General features: G+C 42.5%; 1 protein-coding gene across 3 annotated transcripts in view; it reads left to right on the forward strand.

Annotated features, from left to right (window-relative positions):
• fam20b (FAM20B glycosaminoglycan xylosylkinase) overlaps window positions 1-18587 on the forward strand; it is a 136746-nt gene that overhangs the window by 53296 nt on the left and 64863 nt on the right. For all 3 annotated transcript variants that reach the window (XR_013887880.1, XM_080195970.1, XM_080195969.1), the window contains exon 4: window positions 12915-13001. Coding sequence is in view for 2 of the 3 variants with exons in the window: in XM_080195970.1 (XP_080052096.1) it covers window positions 12915-13001 (87 nt within the window). In the remaining variant the exon portion in view is untranslated. The remainder of the gene's footprint in view (window positions 1-12914; window positions 13002-18587) is intronic.

Consider the following 18587-nt stretch of genomic DNA (forward strand, 5'->3'; position numbering starts at 1 on the left):
CCTGGGTCCCTAGAGCTGTAAGGAAGCAGTGCTTACCACAGTGCCACCTTTTGCTGATGGGGCATGGCTGAGGTTTTGAATGAATGCTTTGCATCTGCTTTGATTGTTTCAAAGGGAAGGTTTGATCTCCTCTCTGAGAACTAACACGCAACCACTCAAAGAGAAGTACTTCCCTTCATAATCTGTTAACTTGTGTGAGAAGGGATAATATCTGCGCTGCAACAACTTTTAGTTGTCAAATCAAAGTAATTACTAAAAATTCTCTAAAAAAGCAAGGCTATGACCTCTGGAAGAGGCTGGTTGGCAGAGCCGGTCACTATCTGGACCTGGGAGCTATGGCTCTTATACCCCTAATGATTTACCAAAATCCCTACATAGGATTGATTTACAGGTTATCTAAACATCAAATTCAAATAGGCTGCTGCTATTCAAATGCCTAGTTTAAATTGGTTAAAATTCAAAAAACCAACCTGTTGTCTTGGCAGCACCATTGCCTAGCCTCATGATACAATGTTTCACTCTACACTCTCTGTGTACTGCAGTTGCACCTGCATCTCTCTTAATTCTCTAAGCATAGCAAAAACACTATCTTTTTTAACAGACCATGCAATTTTACAATTCTTAGCAGTTTATAAGATTTTTATAATTTTACAAACACTAACTTCACAACATTATCAAGGAAGAAATGCTACACCAGTCATGGCGAAAGAGGAGACAGCTCACACTTGAAAGGTTTAAAATTGACAAAGAGGTGGTTCTGGATATGCTGTCTGTCCCTAAAGTTGATAAGGCACCAGCATTCAATGAGAGGCATCCAAAGATATTCAGGGAAGTAAAAGTGGAAATTGCAGTGACACTGTCCATAGTTATTGTTTTTTTTTCCCAGCAACTAAAGGCCAATCTGTTCAACCTCTGGGATGGGGGAGATTTTAGAAATGATCATTCGAGGCAAAAATTAAGTTGGTTGGGCAAATATGGGTTAATTAAGGAAAGCCAGCATGGATTTGATAAAAACAAATTGTTTGAGTTTTTTGATGAAGTAATGGTTGATGAAGGTAAGTCGTTGATGTGGTGTTCAAGGATTTCCAAAAGACATTTGATCCAGTACTGCACAACAAACTTGTAAGTGAAGTTAGATCTCATAGAATAACAGGACCAGTAGCAGCATAGATATGAATTGTCTGAGGGACAGGAAACAAACAATAGTGGTGAACAGTTGTTATTTTGACTGGAGGAAAAGTTTTCCAGTGAGATTCCTCAGGGGTTGGTGTTAGGACCCTGCTCTTCTGGATACATAATAATGACCTGGACATTGGTGAACAGGAGACAATTTCAATATTCGCAAACAATATGAAACTCAAAGTATTATGAACTGTGATGAGGTTAATGTAAAACTTCAGAAGGACATAGACAAGCTGTTGGAATGGGTGGATAAATGGCAAAAAAAATTTGATGCAAGTAAGTGTAAAATGATTCATTTTTGCCGAAAGAACACATCAAGACAATGTAAACAAAGGGCACACTTCTAAAGGAGGCACTCGGAGTGAATATTTACCTAAATCACTGAAAGTAGCAGGACAGGTTGAGAGAGAACTTAATAAAGCATACAGTATCTAAGGCTTTATTAACAGGAGCATAGAGTACAAAAGCAAGAAGTTATGTTAAAATGGTATAAAACACAAGTTCAGCCTCCGAGAGAAGATGCTGGAAAATCTCAGCAGGTCTGGCAGCATCTGTAAGGAGAGGAAAGAGTCCAGATGACTCTTTGACAAAGCTAAAAGGCATAGAAAATAGGAAGTATTTATACTGCATGGTGAGGGATTGAAAGATGAGTCATAGCCACAGAAACCAGGGGAAAAGACTGCTGATGGCTGCCCACAAAGAGAATAAAAGGTGTGAATGGTCAAACGGCAGAGAAACTAAAATGAAGATGTTTGAAGGTGAGGCATGCTGCTGTGGGATAGAGGTAGAATTTAGAAAAGGGGAAGCAAAGGGAGAGAAAAGGTAAGGGAAGGGGGATAAAGTAGCTGGAAAGAGTGGGGAGAGAAGAAAAATGAAAAAAGACAATAAAGAAGCAAAAGGTAGAGAACAGTAAATAAGTTAAATAAAATAGAATGAAGGGTCGAGATTGGGTAGAGCAAATCATCTGAAGTTGTTGAATTCGATGTTGAGACGGAAAGGCTGTAAAGTGTCTAGCCGGAAGATGAGATGCTGTTCCTCCGATTTGCATTGAGCTTTACTGGAATGTTGCAGTAAACCGAGCACAGACATGTGGCATGGGAGCAGGATTATGTATTAAAATGGCAAGCGACTGGAAGGTCAGGAGTCCTGAATGTGCACAGACCGAAGATACTCAGCAAAGTGATCACCCAGCCTACGCTTGGTCTCTCCGATTATAGAGGAGACCACATAGGGAGCAGTGAATGCTATACACCATATTGATAGAGGTGCAAGTGAAATGCTGCTTAACCTGAAATGAATGTTTTGGACCTTGGAGGGTAAGCATAGAAGAGGTAAAGGGACAGGATTACACCTTCTGTAATTGCATGGGATGGTGCCATGAGTGTTGGGAGAGGTGTTGGGTATAGTGGAGGAGTGGACTAGGTTATCCTGGAGGGAACAGTCTCTGTGGAATGCTGACAGATTGAAGGGAAGATGTGTTTGGTGGTGGCATCACACTGGAGTTGACAAAAATGGTGGAGGATTATGTTTTGCATGCGGAGGCTGGTGGGGTGAAATTTGAGAACAAGGGGGACTCTGTCCTTGCTCTGGGAGGGAGGGCGAAGGGGTGACGGGGTGATGGTCGTGGCATGGAAGGTGGGCCGAATGCTATTGAGGGCCCTGTCGACATCTGTAGATGGGAATCCAAGGTTGAGGGAAAAGGAGCACATATTAGAAGCACACTTTGGAAAATGGCACCATCGAAACAAATGAGATGGAGGCAAAGGAACTGAGAGAAAAGGATGGAGTCCTTACAGGATGTTGAGTGTAAAGAGCTGTAGGAGTCAGTGGGCTTGTAATAGATATTGGTAGATAGTCTGCTGCCGGAAATGGAGACAGAAAGGTCAAGGAAGGAAGGGAAGTGTCTGAGACGGACTAGGTGAAGGCGATGGAGGGGTGGAAACTGGAAATGAAGTTGATGGATTTTTTGAGATCTGGATGAGAGGATGAAGCGGCACCAAAATAGTCATCGATGTACTGGTAAAGGAGTTGTGGGAGGGGACGTGGGTAGGCTTGGAACAAGGAATGTTCCACATACCCCATAAAAAGACAAGAGTAGCTAGGACCCATGCAGATACCCATTGCACTCCTTTGATTTGGAGAAAGTGGAATCAGTTAAAGGAGAAGTTGTCGAGAGATAGAACAAGTTCAGCCAGGCGAAGGAGAGTGGTGGTGGATGGGAATTGTTCAGGCCTCTTTTCAAGAAAGAAATGGAGAGCTCTCAGGCCATCCTGGTTTGGGATAGAGGTATAGAAAAACTGCACATCCATGATGAATAGGAGGCGGTTAGGGCTGCGAACTGGAAGCTGTCAATATGATGCAGGACATCAGAGGAATCCCAGATGTAGATGGGGAGGGAATGGACCGAGAACTGAGGATGGAGTCAAGGTAAGAGGAGATAAGTTGATAGTGGGGCAGGAGCATGTTGATACAATAGGCCTATCAGGACTATCCTTTTTGTGGATTTTGGGAAGTAGGTAGAAGCGGGCTGCCCATGGTTGGGAGACTGAGGTTGGAAGCTGTGATGGGGGGGGCATCTGCAGGAAATGAGGTCATTGATGATGTTGGGAATAATGGATTAATGTTCATGGCTTGATGCACTCCCTCACCCTGCAGTATAAATATTTCCCACTTTCTATGCCTTTTAGCTTTGGCAAACAGTCATCTGGACTCAACATCAGTTCTTTTCTCTCCTTGCATATGCTGCCAGACCTACTGAGATTTTCCAGCATTTTCTCTTTGGTTTCAGATTCCAGCATCTGCAGTAATTTTCTTTTATACAGGTTCAATATCAATTGCAGTATCATATCCAGTTCTGGGCACCACACTTTAGGAAGTGAAGGTCTTGGAGAATGCAGAAAAGTTTCATGAGAATGGTTCCAGGGATGAGGCTCAAGTCACATATATTGGAGATATTTGGATTATTTCCTTTGAAGAAGAAAAGGTTGAGAGAAGATATGATAAAGGTATTCAAAATAATGCTGAGTCTGGGCAGAGTAGATGGGGTGAAACTGTTCTCATGGGGGAAGGATTGATGATTAGATGGCACAGATTTAAAATAATGGGAAAAGAAGCAATGGTGACATGAGGAACAACCTTTTTACATTGCAAGTGGTTAGGATTTGGAATACACTGTCTAAGAATCTACTGGAAATAGGTGCAGTTGAGGCATTCAAGAGGGAATTGGATTATTATCTGAAAAGGACTACAGGGAGAAGTGGGGGAATAGCACTTGGTGAATTGCTTCTTCAGAGAATCAGCAGTTATGGGCCAAATGGTCTCCATCTGTGCTGTGAGTGAAAGGGGGCAAGTAAATGCCCTTCTATGACTTCCTGGTGCACACAATTGGGGACAAGGGCATCCCCTGAAGCACAACTCTTTGTTATCTTTATATTATTCTGTTTGATTTCAAACTGACTGTTGAGCACAGTTGAGATTATGGAGATCAGAAAGAAGATGATTTATATCCACAAGCTGGAAAAGATTACTTTATCATGGATCTTCTACAAAGTTCCATGAAAAAGCTTGGAAAGAAGTTTGTTTTTAAAGCAGATTAAATCTTTGAAACAAAATTAAGAGAAACATAGGGCAAGATACTAAATAAGACCCTAAGAAGCCTGAGCATGTTCTGATCTTCATAGGGACCCATTCGCAATGTAAAGATAAATTTGAATTTGAAGTAAAGAATGACACGTCAAGATTTCACATTTTGAGATAAATGTTACTGTATCAGTCAAGACAAAGGACTATTAATTAAACTCTATTAACTTATACTTTAAATATTCAGTTTCCTCATTTCTACTTTTCATGACAACCAAAAACCCCAATTCTGCTACATTATTCAGTCACTTAAGTAGGGATTCAATCTCCTGGAAACCATCTAAGATATTGAGTATCTTCCAAGGTTTTAGTTCTTTTTTTTTGCCCAATACTATTTTCCAATTGAGAGTTTTCCCTGAATATTTTTATTCTGGCTTCAACTTGGCAAACCTCCTAATCTGGCTTTAATTCCTCACAAGTTTGGTTTTCAAGCTGAATGTGAGCTCCTATCTGCCTTCCACTTGGTGAATAAAAGAGCCAACATTTTCTCTGCGTCAGGCACAGGCTTTTGCTATCCACCTTTCAATGTCCAACTTCCAATCAGCTGCAGACTACACCACACTAATAATAGTAATTCCCCTGTCTGTGAAACCTCTGGATGTATGGAGAAGCTAGCAACATGATCTCAAAATGGCTCCCTCTAACCTCCTTTTCACGACAACCAGAAATATACACCAGAATGTATCCAAGTGAAAATGTAAGTCACTGATCACCATGACCTTTCATCTTCGAAGTAAAGGGACAGGTTACAGCACAACCTGATGACAACTTTCTGGGTTTCAGGAGACTTGGGGCGAGATTTTCCTGTCGTCCTTGGCGGGATCTTGTGGTTTTGCCGAAGGGGACCCCATCATGGTGAGCGTCATGATGGTGCAGCCAGCAAGCAAGGCTACTAATAGTGGGATCAGAAGATCCTACCTGTAGCCAGAGTTGAGCTGTCTCCAGCACCAGAAAACATGCCACGGCAGGGCTGGAAAATCCTGGCCTTACAATCTTCTTAACGTGGACTTGAAAATAATTAGGATGGCACAGTGGTTAGTACTGCTGCCTCACAACTCCAGGGACCTGGCTTTGATTCCCTGCTTGGGTCACTGTTTGGGTGGAGTTTGCATATTCTTTCCGTGTCTGCTCTGATTTCCTTTCACAGTCCTAAGATGTGCTGGTTAGGTGAATTGGCCGTGCTAAATTCTCCCTCAGTGTACCTGAACAGGCAAAAGTATGGCAACTAGGGGATTTTTAAAATGACTTCATTGCAGTGTTGATGTAAGATTAACTGTGGCTAATAAATAAAAACTTAAAATAGCTGTTGTTGTCCAGGAGTGTTAACATTTGGCACCTCCCTTTTAATAACACATTTTGACTTCTTCCACCCGCCCTTCCCCAGACACCCACACACACACACATACATGCACACACGCGCACGCGCACAGTGTTAAACCACCCAGATTTACTGCCACCAAGCACTCAACCAAGGTCACTTCTTTCTTTAATCCTACGTTTAAAGATATAGTGAATTTTATAATCTAACAGAATCATAGAATCCTGTTGTTGCTCGTCCAGCATCATTGATGAGGACCTTGACACCTTTAGTCATTTTGAGGCTGCATGCGGTGTGTCTGAAGATGACTGATCAGGCCAATTTGGGCACGGAATGTCTTGACACATATTGGACAAACTTGTGCAGGCATTGTAGTTGCTGCGCTGGTGGCTCTGGACTTGCGCAGCTCGCGCTTAAGTTGTGCTTCAGCAATGCACTTTGCTTCATAAGCTTGACAGCCCTTGTGGATGAGGTAGCGCAAGGTAGGGTGGTTTTTGTGCCAGCGCTTCCCTGGTGGTCGTGTCTATGTCAAGCGACTGCAGGGAAGCCTTGAGTGCCCTCCATGCATGAATCTTTCAGCAGAGAGTTCCCCAAAAAGGAGCTGCTTGAGTATGTGATTGTCCGGCATACAAATAACATGACCTGCCCACCGGAGCTGTGCTCTCATCAGCAGTGTGTGGACTGATGGTAGACTTCTCTAGAGAAAACTTCAGTGTCTGGTATTTTGTCTTGCCATCTAATACGTGATACTCTCTGAAGACAAGTCATGTGGAAATAATTGAGCTGTCTTGCATGCCTTCGACACACTGTCCACGTTTCACAGGCATACAGGAGGGTACATGAGGAGGAACTTCTTCACTCAAAGAGTGGTGAATCTCTGGAATTCTCTGCCCGTTGAGGTGGTGGAGGCTGCCTCGCTAAATATTTTTAAGACGCGGGTAGATGGGCTTTTGATAAGCGAGGGGATTAAGGGTTGTGGGAAGAGGGCGGGAATGTGGGACTGAGCCATGACTGATCAGCCATGATCTTATTGAATGGCGGGGCAGGCTCGAAGGGCTAGATGGCCTACTCCTGCTCCTATTTCTTATGTTCTTATGTTTCTTATGTTCTTAGTGAGTACCATGGAGCTGTAGACCTTTAGTTTGCAGAACAATGTTGCTGGAATCAGCCTCAAGTACAGAGTGAGTGGGAAGCTCTTCAACCTGAGGAGACTTCAAGCTATTACCAAAGTGAAGGAGACTGTTCTGAGAGACTTCCTCTTTGCCAGTGACTGCGCTGTGTATACTGGCTCAGAGCCAGAGATGCAAGTCAGTATGGACAAATTTTCCATGGCTTGTGACAACTTTGGACTCACCATCAACATTAAAAAGACTGAAGTCATGCACTAGCCTGTCCCATGCACCATACACAGAACCCATAATCACAATCATAAGAACATAAGAAATAGGAGCAGGAGTAGGCCATCTAGCCCTTCGAGTCTGCCCTGCCATTCAATAAGATCATGGCTGATCTGAAGCGGATCAGTTCCACTTTCCCGCTTTCTCCCCATAACCCTTAATCCCCCTGTCTATCAGAAACCTATCTACCCGTGACTTAAATATATTCAGCGAGGTAGCCTCCACCACTTCAATGGGCAGAGAATTCCAGAGATTCACCACCCTTTGAGTGCAGAAGTTCCTCCTCAACTCCGATCTAAAGTGCCCCCCCCCCTTATCTTGAGGCTGTGCCCTCTAGTCCTACTATCCTTTCTAAGCGGGAAGAATCTCTCTACCTCTACCCTATCTATCCCCTTCATTATCTTATACGTCTCTATAAGATCCCCCCTCATCCTCCTAAACTCCAATGAGTACAGACCCAGTCTATTTAGTCTCTCTTCATAGGCTAACCCCCTCATCTGCGGGATCAGCCTAGTGAACCTAGGCGGAAACTACAGGCAGTGGACTAGTTCACTTATCTTGGCAGCAGCCTCTCCTGAGCAGTGACTATTGATACAGAAGTTAACTGCAGAATAGCAAAGGCCCCACCCCCATAACCCCATGCATTTACCCCAGTTAGACACCCCCCCCCCCCCCCCCCCCCCCGCCACACTAAATGGCAATTTAACATGGCCAGTCCACCTAACCAGCACATCTTTGGACTGTGGGAGGAAACTGAAGTACCTGGAAGAAAACCACACAGACATGGGGAGAACGTGCAAACTCCACACAGTGACCCAAGCCAGGAATTGAACTCAGGTCCCTGGCATTGGGCTGGGTAAGCACAGTGAGAAGTCTCACACACCAGATTAAAATCCAACCTGTTGGACTTTAACCTGGTGTTGTGAGACAGCAGTGCTAACCACTGTGCCACCCTATAAATTATTAGCATTTCAATGGGCAAGAGCCTCTTCCCTGTCGCTTTTTACAACAGAATCAGCTGCGGAGGGAAGGGCAACCTCTTCTGTATCTCCAGCTATTTTCATGGTGAGCACCATGCCACCCTATTAATCCTATAAATTCCCCAAAGGATATGGAGTCCATAACTACTCGGAATATTCTAGGCAGTCTCATCCCCAATTAAAGCAAGACTTCTTTATTCTTGTTCTTTGATCCCCTTACAATAAAGTCTAAATTCTGTTTGATTTCTTAATTGTTTGCTGTATGTGCATGCTAACTTTTTGTGTTCCTTGTATAAGTGCACCCAAATGTCTCTAGACATCAGCATTCACAAGTTTCACATCCTTTTTAAAAAAATTATGCTTTTATATTCTTATGACCAAAGTCTCGCTTCTGACTCCAAGTAGCTGGTAGTGGACACCAGTGATCATTGCTGGAATCTCAACTCAGCAGTTTTTGCAAAACTAAGTGAGGGACTCATCCATTTTAGTTAGAATGGTACAGGGATATCACTCCTTGTAATGTGCATAAAAACTAGGAACAGCAAAAGGACAAAATATTTCTACAGGTTACTAGGACAGTGGCTCAGAAGGCGGAGACCAGCAAGATGTGTGGCACACCCTAGAAGCCGTCATGATGGTTAGTAAGATAATATGACCAGTCACCTATGAAGAGTCTGGGATCACTTACAGTATTATCATGGAAAGCCATATTCAAAGAATGGAAGATGACCCAGTTCTGCTGCAAAAAGCCACAGGGAAGAAGAGGCTCTTGCCCAATGAAATGCTAACAAATTTAAGATCAAGTTGCCTAAGCTCATGACAGGTCAGCTTCTGAGCTTGTTACAGTCAATGGAAGAAGAGGTTTCTTGAGAATAAGAACATAGAATATAGAGATTTTAGATCAAGCAGGCAAGCTTGATAACTAAACAAGTAATAGACAGTGTATTGACTTACTGGGACTTACAGAGCTAAGATGGTTAGAATCTACTCAGATGGAACAGAAGAAATCATGGTTCACTTCTTGAAAGATGGGAAGTATAAGAATAGAGTAGAAATCCTAATGAACAACTGATACAAAAGATCAGTCCACCAGTAACCTCAAAGATTGATTACTGTTACAATTGAAGGAAAGCTTTTGACCTGATTGTCATACAAGTTTATACCCTGAGACAAGATCACAGTAAGCAAGAAATAGAGGCGTTTTATGGTGACATCCTGAAGTGCTATGATCAAAACAAATCAACTGATGTGATAATTGTAATGGATAATTTAAATGTTAAAGTTGGTGAGGAACTTCAGGAACATAAGTTGGTCAAAATGCCTTGTATCAAGAAATGAAAGAGGACTGATCCAGTTTTTCAAGAAAATTAACAATCTCCTTTAAACAACCAAAAAGACTGTACACTTGGAAAAGTTCAAGAACGGTGTATAGAAATGAAATAGATAAAGTAATGATGAAACAATGTTTTATGAACAGTATGAAGAACATTGATATGTATCCTGGCATGGATACATATACGTCATTGTCTCCTTCCAGCAAAAATTAAGATGAAACTGAAAATATTAAAAAAAGAAAAAGATATGTGACAATTTAGATGGCGACACATTGAAAGATGAGAACATCAGAGAAGCATTCGCTGTTAAAGTTAAAAAACAAGTATTAATGTCATCTCAGGACTGTGACGTCCAAGTAAATTGGGGTCTCAAGCAGAAATAGAAAACATGGAAAAATATGGAAGAGAAATGAAATTTTACCAAAACAAAAAAGAGATGATAGGGGAAAGAAACACACCTGAGTAGGATAAAATTGTGAAGAAAATAAATAAGACTGAAGAGAAATGATTTGTTGAGATGTGTGATAAAGTATTAGACGAGGAAAGAAACAACAAAATTAGCATTGTGCACCAGAAGCTGAAATCTTTGGCAGATAGAAAGAGATAACAACAGATTGTGGGTACATGAAAGACAAAGATAATATTGTGTGAAAGGGAGACAGAGCAAAAAGATAGATGGAATATAAGGTACATACCTGTCTAATGTTGTTTTACTTTAATGTCAATAAGTCAGTGTTGTCAGTAATATCGTTGAGCAACATTATTTTAATGTTGTTTCCTGCATGACCAATAAGCATTTTGGAATGTCCTTTCCTGTTCTCTGATCTCTGACTAAATTATAACTGCCCCAGCTCGGCACTCTGCACATCAGGGACTGGTGATTCCACAACCTCAGAACAGATCTGGATCTTGAATGAGGGAAACACTAAGAGGGCGAGTCAAGCACAGGGAGAGGTCGCAAGTTGGGGGTTCGGCCATAGGGAAAGATTGCAAGTCAAGGAGGGGGCAATTTTGCAAGTTGGAGGGTTGAGGACCGGAAGAGAATGCAAGTTGGAGAGTCAGGAAAAGGGAGCATCTACAATTAGCAGGAAGTTTGGGAAGCAGAACAGGCGGTCAGCTGCAGGAACTGTAAGTAGAAAGATGTATTTTTCTTTTTTTTTAGATTTATTTCATTAACCCAGTGTAAAAATTCAGCAATGTAAAGTATGTCAACTTTCAGGGTATAATGTTTAGTTCTGATAAGGAAAATCCTACAGAGCCTAACTCCAGGTTTAAAGTTTATTCATTAGTGTCACAAATATGCTTACATTAACACTGCAATTAAGTTACTGTGAAAATCCCTGAGTCACCACTCCGGCGCCTGTTTGGGTATACTGAGGGTGAGTTTAGCCTAGCCAATGCACCTTACTGGCATATCTTTCAGATTGTGGAAGGAAACCAGAGCAGCCAGAGGAAACCCATGCAGACATGGGGAGAACGTGCAGACTCTGCACAGACAGTAACCCAAGCTGGGAATTGAATCCAGGCCTCTGATGCTGTGAGGCAGCACTGCTAGCCACAGTGCTGCATGGTGATTTGTATGAAATTGATTCCTTTGGAACTGATGCTTCACTTAAAGTTGCTTAATTTAAAAGTTGCAAATTTCAGGGACACAGCCCATTACCTTAGGTGAGAACTTGTGTAAGTGAATTGTCCGATGATCCAAATGGAGGGAGTCCATTCCCTCGAGGTGCAAATTGCCTTATCAGTAGAAACAACTTAGACGATTGAGAGATCAATGGAAGTGTACGGATGTTAAGTTCTCCAGTCAAGGAATTTGAGAGGTGCAGACAGCCAAATCCGCAGAATGAAATATCAAAGCAGCGAAAGGGAATAATTGTCAGTGCCATCAGGGGGAAGGAGGTGAGTTTTCCACCTACAACATGGGGGTCTAGTTTTACATCTGCAGCCTGAGAGGCTAGCTTTCCAATTCTAGCTTGAGAGGCTAGTTCCATCTAACAACCAGAGAGGTTAGAGAAAGGCCAGTTTTCATCAATGATTCAGAGCCAAGGCATATTGTAGAAATTCTTCTTAACAATGCAAGTTCGTACCTTTGCTGATCCAACAGGAGACGGTGTCCCAAACCTGATTAAGTTGTATCGTATGGTAACTATGGGCTGGACTTGACTTATCGAGTTACTAAATTTAGATGTTGTCTTGGGAAAAGGGGTGTCTCGGTGAATTCAGGGAATGTGGGTCTAGTTTGAGATCGAGAGATAACCTCAGAGAAACGATTTGTGTTTAATCATCCTTGTACTTAATTCTCGTAGAGTATTATAGTCTTTCTTGTCGTGTATTACTTTTTATTAATTGTCTACGTAAAGACTGGGCTGTTTTCTCACTGGGTTGCATGTTGTTAGTCCAAACTAAGATACACCACTACGAACCAGTGTTTCAGAGGGGCTTAAATAACAGAAAGAAATAATAACATCTTTGAAGCACGAATTGGTGGGACACATTCTGGATTTAGACCTCGACTAGGAACAAGAGGGGGAATACTTCACCCATGAAGAATCATTGATAAATATCTATAAGTAAATAAGACAAATAAGTTTTCTGATAGACGATGGAAAAAACATTTGATCGTGTTTATCACTGAAAGCTGAGAAACATGCTTTTGAAATGTGATGTTGACAGCAAACATATGAGATTTATCAAGAGCATATGTAACAGGCTTGTCCAAACTATGGCTTATGGGCCAAAACCCCTCTATACGACCCTGGAGCTGGATTTGAAAATGCTGGTCAAACAGATAAGTCGTGATGGAAGATTGTTCAAGCAGGAAGCTCCTCCAATCACAGGCTATTTCTGGGCATGTCACTATCGGAAAGAATTTTTATCTTTATTTTACATCCAGCTGAATAGATGTCAGCAACAAACACAAGAGAGAAGGATAATCAGTCTACATAATCAATTTCATGTTGTCACCTCCAACAACACAGTTCTTCCTCAACAGCCATCTTCCACAATATAATAATTATAAAGTTCAGTTCTTGTTTAATTATTCCTTTTGCTTTTATTTTAGGTACAGCAGGAGTTACGTGGTGGAAGGGGAACCATACGCTGGATATGACAGACACAATGCTGAAGTATCTGCTTTCCATCTGGATCGGTACTGTACATATTACATGTTTTTTGTAGAAAGGTACAAGAATTGAAAGTGTGCAAGCATTCTGATGAAATCAATATGCAGTTGAAAACTGTTTCACCTTCATTCTTTATCCAACATTAGAAGACAGTGCCAGTTAGCTGCTCTTTGCATATATGTTTTCAGAGTCCAAGCTCACATCTCCCATGTGGCAATAATATGATTAAAAACTGCAGTAAGCTTTTCTTCTTGCTAGCGCTGTTGGTGCTGAATTGGTGATGTAAGTATTAATAAAGGAAAATATTGTTTCTGTTACCATGTGGAACAGGATCACTAAATCATGGAATCCCTCCTGTGCAGGAGGAAGTCATTGGGCCCATTAAGTCTGCACGAACCCTCTGAAAAAGCACCAAGGCCCACTCTCCCACCCTATCCCCATAACTCTGTGTATTTTACCATAGCTAACCCACTTAACTTGCACCTCTTTGGACAGTGGGAGGAAATGAGAGCACCCGGAGGAAACCCATACAGACACTGGAAGTATGCGCAAACTCCCCACAGATAGTAACCTAAGGCTGGAATTGAACCCAAGCCCCTGGCACTGCAAATCACTGTGCCATCATTCCCTTCCATTCAGAGATATGATAAATTTCATTATGTGTTGCTCTGCTTTCAAGACACTCCCTTATATGATGAAAGGTAAGAATTCTGAAAATATACAACAAATTGATGTGTGTGTAGTGAAAGAAAGGATTTCGTTTTTTGCCAGTGTCAGAGAGTATCTTAAGATGTGTCATTAAAAACCAGGTAATGGGAAAGAGAAAGTTGATCAGGCGGGCTGGAGAGTTTACAACTGGGAGTTGCAGTCTCAGGATAATGGGTCACCAATTTTGGAATGTGAATTGAGGAAAACTTCTTTCACTTGGAGTTATTGGAATTCTCTACCTGATAGGGTTATGGATGCTTCGTTGTTGAGTATATTTAAGACTAAGATTGTTAGATTTTTGGACATTCAAGGAATTGAGATATGAGGAAAGGCAGGAAAGTGAAACAGAAGTAGATCAGCCATGACCTTATCGAACGGCAAAGCAGGCATGAGGGACCATATAGTCTACTCCTCCTATTTCTTATGCTCTTGTATGTTACTTTTGCTGATGGTGTCTTTGGCCCTGACAATGATTTGAGAAGAACAGAAAGGACAAGCATTTCATCTGCTGCAGTAGTGTGAAATTATTAGAAAAACATTGTTTGGAAGTGGAGGTGATAATGAAATAAATGAACAGTTATCTCTTCAAAAACTCGAACACTGTTGTTGAAGATGATTTTGAGGCTCAAGTTTAATAGTGACCTAAATGGGATGCAATTCTAGCAACACCCCAGAGTTTGCTGGTCCTATAACTGAACAAGAGAGTTGGAGGTGTTAATTGAGCACCCTGATGTAGTCTCACCTGTCTCGGACAAAAAATGTTGCTCATAACTAGAGCTGAGCCCCACAGGTAAGATCATGAGTAGGTTTGAATGTAGGAAGGCAATTGATTTGTAGATCCCAACTCCTCATTCCTATTCTTTCTGACTCACAATTTGTTTTGGGCTTTTACTCTTCTCTTGATCCTGTGACCAGTTTTCTTTGTTTGAATTCCAAGGCCTAGTTTTAACTCTTGTGTAAATGATGAGTTTTGAATTGGTGAAAACCTTGCCCAAAGTCTTAGTTGAGTTAGAAGTTCCTTTTGCAGAACATCCAGAAGAATTGTAAAGGTTTGCAGTTCATACCATAAACTGCTGTCCTGATATCTGAAACCTGACACTGCTTGTGGATGATGCAACTGAAGGGCAAGTTATAGATGGTGAAAAGGAGGCAATCGAATTCTAATTCCGATTCTGTGTTTCTCATAGAATCACTACAATGCAGAAGGAGGCTATTCGGCCCATAGAGTTATCACCGACCACAATCCCACCCAGACCCTATTCCCGAACCCCACATATTTATTCTGCTAATCCCCCTGACTCTGGGGTCAATTTAGCATTTCCAATCAACTTAACCTGCACATGTTTGGACTGTGGGAAGAAACCAGAGCACCCGGAAGAAACCCATGCGGACGTGAGGAGAATGTGCAAAGTCCACATAGGTAGCGACCCGAGGCCGGAACTGAACTCAGATCCCTGGTGCTATGAGGCAGCAGTGCTAATCATCGTGGGGTGGTTAGCACTGCTGCCTCACCTTCTCCCCACTCACCTGACGAATGGGCAGAGCCCCAAAAGCTTTACTATCAAATAAACCTGTTGGATTTTAACCTGGTGTTGTGAGACTTCCTACTATGTTTACTCCCATCCAATGCTGGCATCTCCACATCATGATATATTTCCAAGTCAGAATGGTGAATGGCGTGGAGGGGAACTTGCAGATGAAGGTGGTGTTCCCATATATCTGTTGCCCTTGTCCTTCTAGACAGAAGTGGTCGTGGGTTTGGAAGGTGCTGACTAAGGAACTTTGGTGAATTGTTGCAGTGCCACTTGTAGATAGTACACACTGTTGCTACTAAGCATAGGTAGTGGAGGGAGAGAATGTTTGTGGATGTGCTGCCAATCAAGTGGACTGCTTTGTCCTGGATGGTGTCAAGCTTCTTCCGTGTTGTTGGAGCTGTACCCATCCAGGCAAGTGGGGAGTATTCCATCACACTCCTGATTTGTAGATGGTGGATCAGCTTTGGGGAATCAGGAGGTGAGTTACTCGCCACAGTATTCCTAGCTTTAGGGAAGGAGGAGAAACCAAGGCAATAGATGACTGTGTTCCGATGTCAAGAGGGGTAGGAGTGGACCATTTAACAGAAATCACAGGTATAATGATTTCAACGAAGCACATGAGGTTGGCCTCTTGGAGTATGAACTCCCTGATTGAGGTCATATTGCCTGTCCAATCAGGGAACCTCCCCTGTATATAAAAATGGTCTTCTGGCATTCCAGATTCTGACTGTGTACGAGAAGCACTCTAGGAGTGAATTGAGTTTATAAATGAGGGGAGTTATTTCAACAGGGATCTGGAAAATAGGATAAACGTTGGAAGAAAATGGTATGATCGCAGGAGGATTTAAACTAGCTTGGCAGAGGCGTGGGACCAAAGCAAAGGTGAATTAACTGAAGGGGAACTAGAGAGTAGGGCAAGTAGACTCAGGAACAGCAGGCAGGGTGTCGTTGCTCATCAGGGTCTGGTGGACTGAAGTGCATTTGTTTCAATGTGAGAAGTGTAACAAGTATAGCAGGTGAACTTAGAGCATAGATTTGTACTTGGAACTATGATGTTGTTGCTATTACAGAGACTTGGTTAAGGGAAGGACAGGATTGGCAGCTTAACATTCCAGGATACAAATGTTTCAGGTAGGATAGAGGTGGATGTAAAAGGGGTGGGGGAGTTGCACCACAGGTTAAGGAGAATATAGTAAAAAGTCTGACAACACCAGGTTTAAGTCCAATCGATTTATTTGATAGTAAATTCACTAGTTTTCGAGGTTACCCTCTTTGTCAGGTGAATGGAGAGTTCTGGCCTCAGACAGAGCATATAAAGCACAGACAGATTACTGATTAGAATGCGAATCTTTACACCTAACCTGCTGTTCAAGTCTTAAAGTGGCCGACAATGTGAGTAGAAGGAGCACTGACCACAGGTTAAAGAGATGTGTATCGTCTCCAGACAGTACAGTAAGTGAGGTTTTGCAAACCCAGGCAAGTCACGGGGGTTACAGATAGTGCGACATGAACCCAAGATCCCTGTTGAGACCGTCCTCATGTGTGCGGAACTTGGCTATCAGTCTCTGCTCAGCAACTCTGCGCTGTCATGTGTTGTGAAGGCCACCTTGGAGAATGCTTACCCGAAGGTCAGAGGCTGAATGCCCATGACCACTGAAGTGTTCGCCAACAGGAAGGGAACAGTCTTGCCTGGTGATTGTCGAGCGATGTTCATTCATCTGTTGTCGTAGCGTCTGCATGGTCTCCCCAGTGTACCATGCTTCGGGACATCCTTTCTTGCAACATGTTCCGCACACATGAGGACAGTCTCAACAGGGATCTTGGGTTCATGTCGCACTATCTGTAACCCCCATGACTTGCCTGGGTTTGCAAAACCTCACTTACTGTACTGTCTGGAGACAATACACATCTCTTTAACCTGTGGTCAGTGCTCCTTCTACTCACATCAGCCACTTTAAGACTTGAACAGCAGGTTAGGTGTAAAGATTTACATTCTAATCTGTAAACTGTCTGTGTTTTATATGCTCTGTCTGAGGCCAGAACTCTCCATTCACCTGATGAAGAGGGTAACCTCGAAAGCTAGTGAATTTACTATCAAATAAATCGGTTGGACTTAAACCTGGTGTTGTCAGACTTTTTATTGTGTTTACCTCAGTCCAACGCCGGCATATCCACGTAAGGAGAATATCACAGCTGTCCTGGGGAGGCCACCTCAGAGGACACATACAGTGAGGCAATATGGGCAGAACTCAGGAATAGGAAGGATGTAGTCACAATGTTGGAGGTTTACTACAGGCCCCTCGACAGCCAGCATGAGATAGAGGAACAGAAATGTTGGCAAGGTGTAAAAGTTAAAGGGTTGTTGTGGTGATTTTAACTTCCCTATATTGACTAGGACTTACATAATGCTAGCGGTGTGGTTGGGGCAGAGTTTGTACGAAGCATCCAGGAGGGTCTCTTGAAACAATAGGTAGGGAAGGGCCATAATGGACCTGGTATTGGGGAACGAGTCTGGCCAGGTAGTCGACATTTCAGTAGGGGAGCAGTTCGGGAACAGTGACCACAATTCAATAAGCTTTAACATACTGATGGATAAAGATAAGTGTGGTCCTCAGTTGAATGTGCTAAATTGGGAGAAGGCTAATTACAACAATATTAGGCAGGAACTGAAGAATGTAGATTGGGGGCAGATGTTTGGGGAAAATCAACATCTGGCATGTGGAAGACTTTCGAGTGTAAGTTGATTGGAATTCAGGATCGGCACATTCCTATAAGGGTGAAGGATAAGTATGACAAGTTTCGGGAACCTTGGATAATGAGAGATATTGTGAGTTAGTTAAAAAGAAAAAGCAAAGCTGGGAGGCTGGGAACACACAAAGCAAGTGTGGAATACAAGAAAAGTAGAAAGAAACTTAAGCAAGGAATAAGGAGGGCTAAAAGGTCATGAAAAAACATTGGCCAGCAGGATTACGGAAAATCCCAAGGCTTTTTATACATATATAAAGAGCAAGAGGGTAGCCAGGGAGAGGATTGGCCCACTCAAGGACAAGGGAGGGAATTTATGCGAGAAGTCAGAGGAAATAGGCGAGGTATTACATGAATATTTTGCGTCAGTATTCACTAAAGGACTTGGTGGATGATGAGTCTGGGGAAGGGTGTGCAGATAGTTTGGGTTATGTGAGATCGAAAAGGAGGTATTGGGGGTCTTGAAGAATATTAAGGTAGACAAATCCCCAGGGCCTGATGGGATATACCTCAATACTGAGATACAAGGGAGGAAATTGCTGAGGTCTGGAGAGAAATCTTTGTATCCTCACTGACTACTAGGGAGGTCCCAGAGGACTGGAGAATAGCCAATGTTGTTCCTTT

The sequence above is a fragment of the Carcharhinus amblyrhynchos genome, chromosome 9 (assembly GCF_965287045.1).
Source record: "Carcharhinus amblyrhynchos chromosome 9, sCarAmb.v2.hapA, whole genome shotgun sequence".
In the NCBI taxonomy this organism is placed as follows: domain Eukaryota; kingdom Metazoa; phylum Chordata; class Chondrichthyes; order Carcharhiniformes; family Carcharhinidae; genus Carcharhinus; species Carcharhinus amblyrhynchos.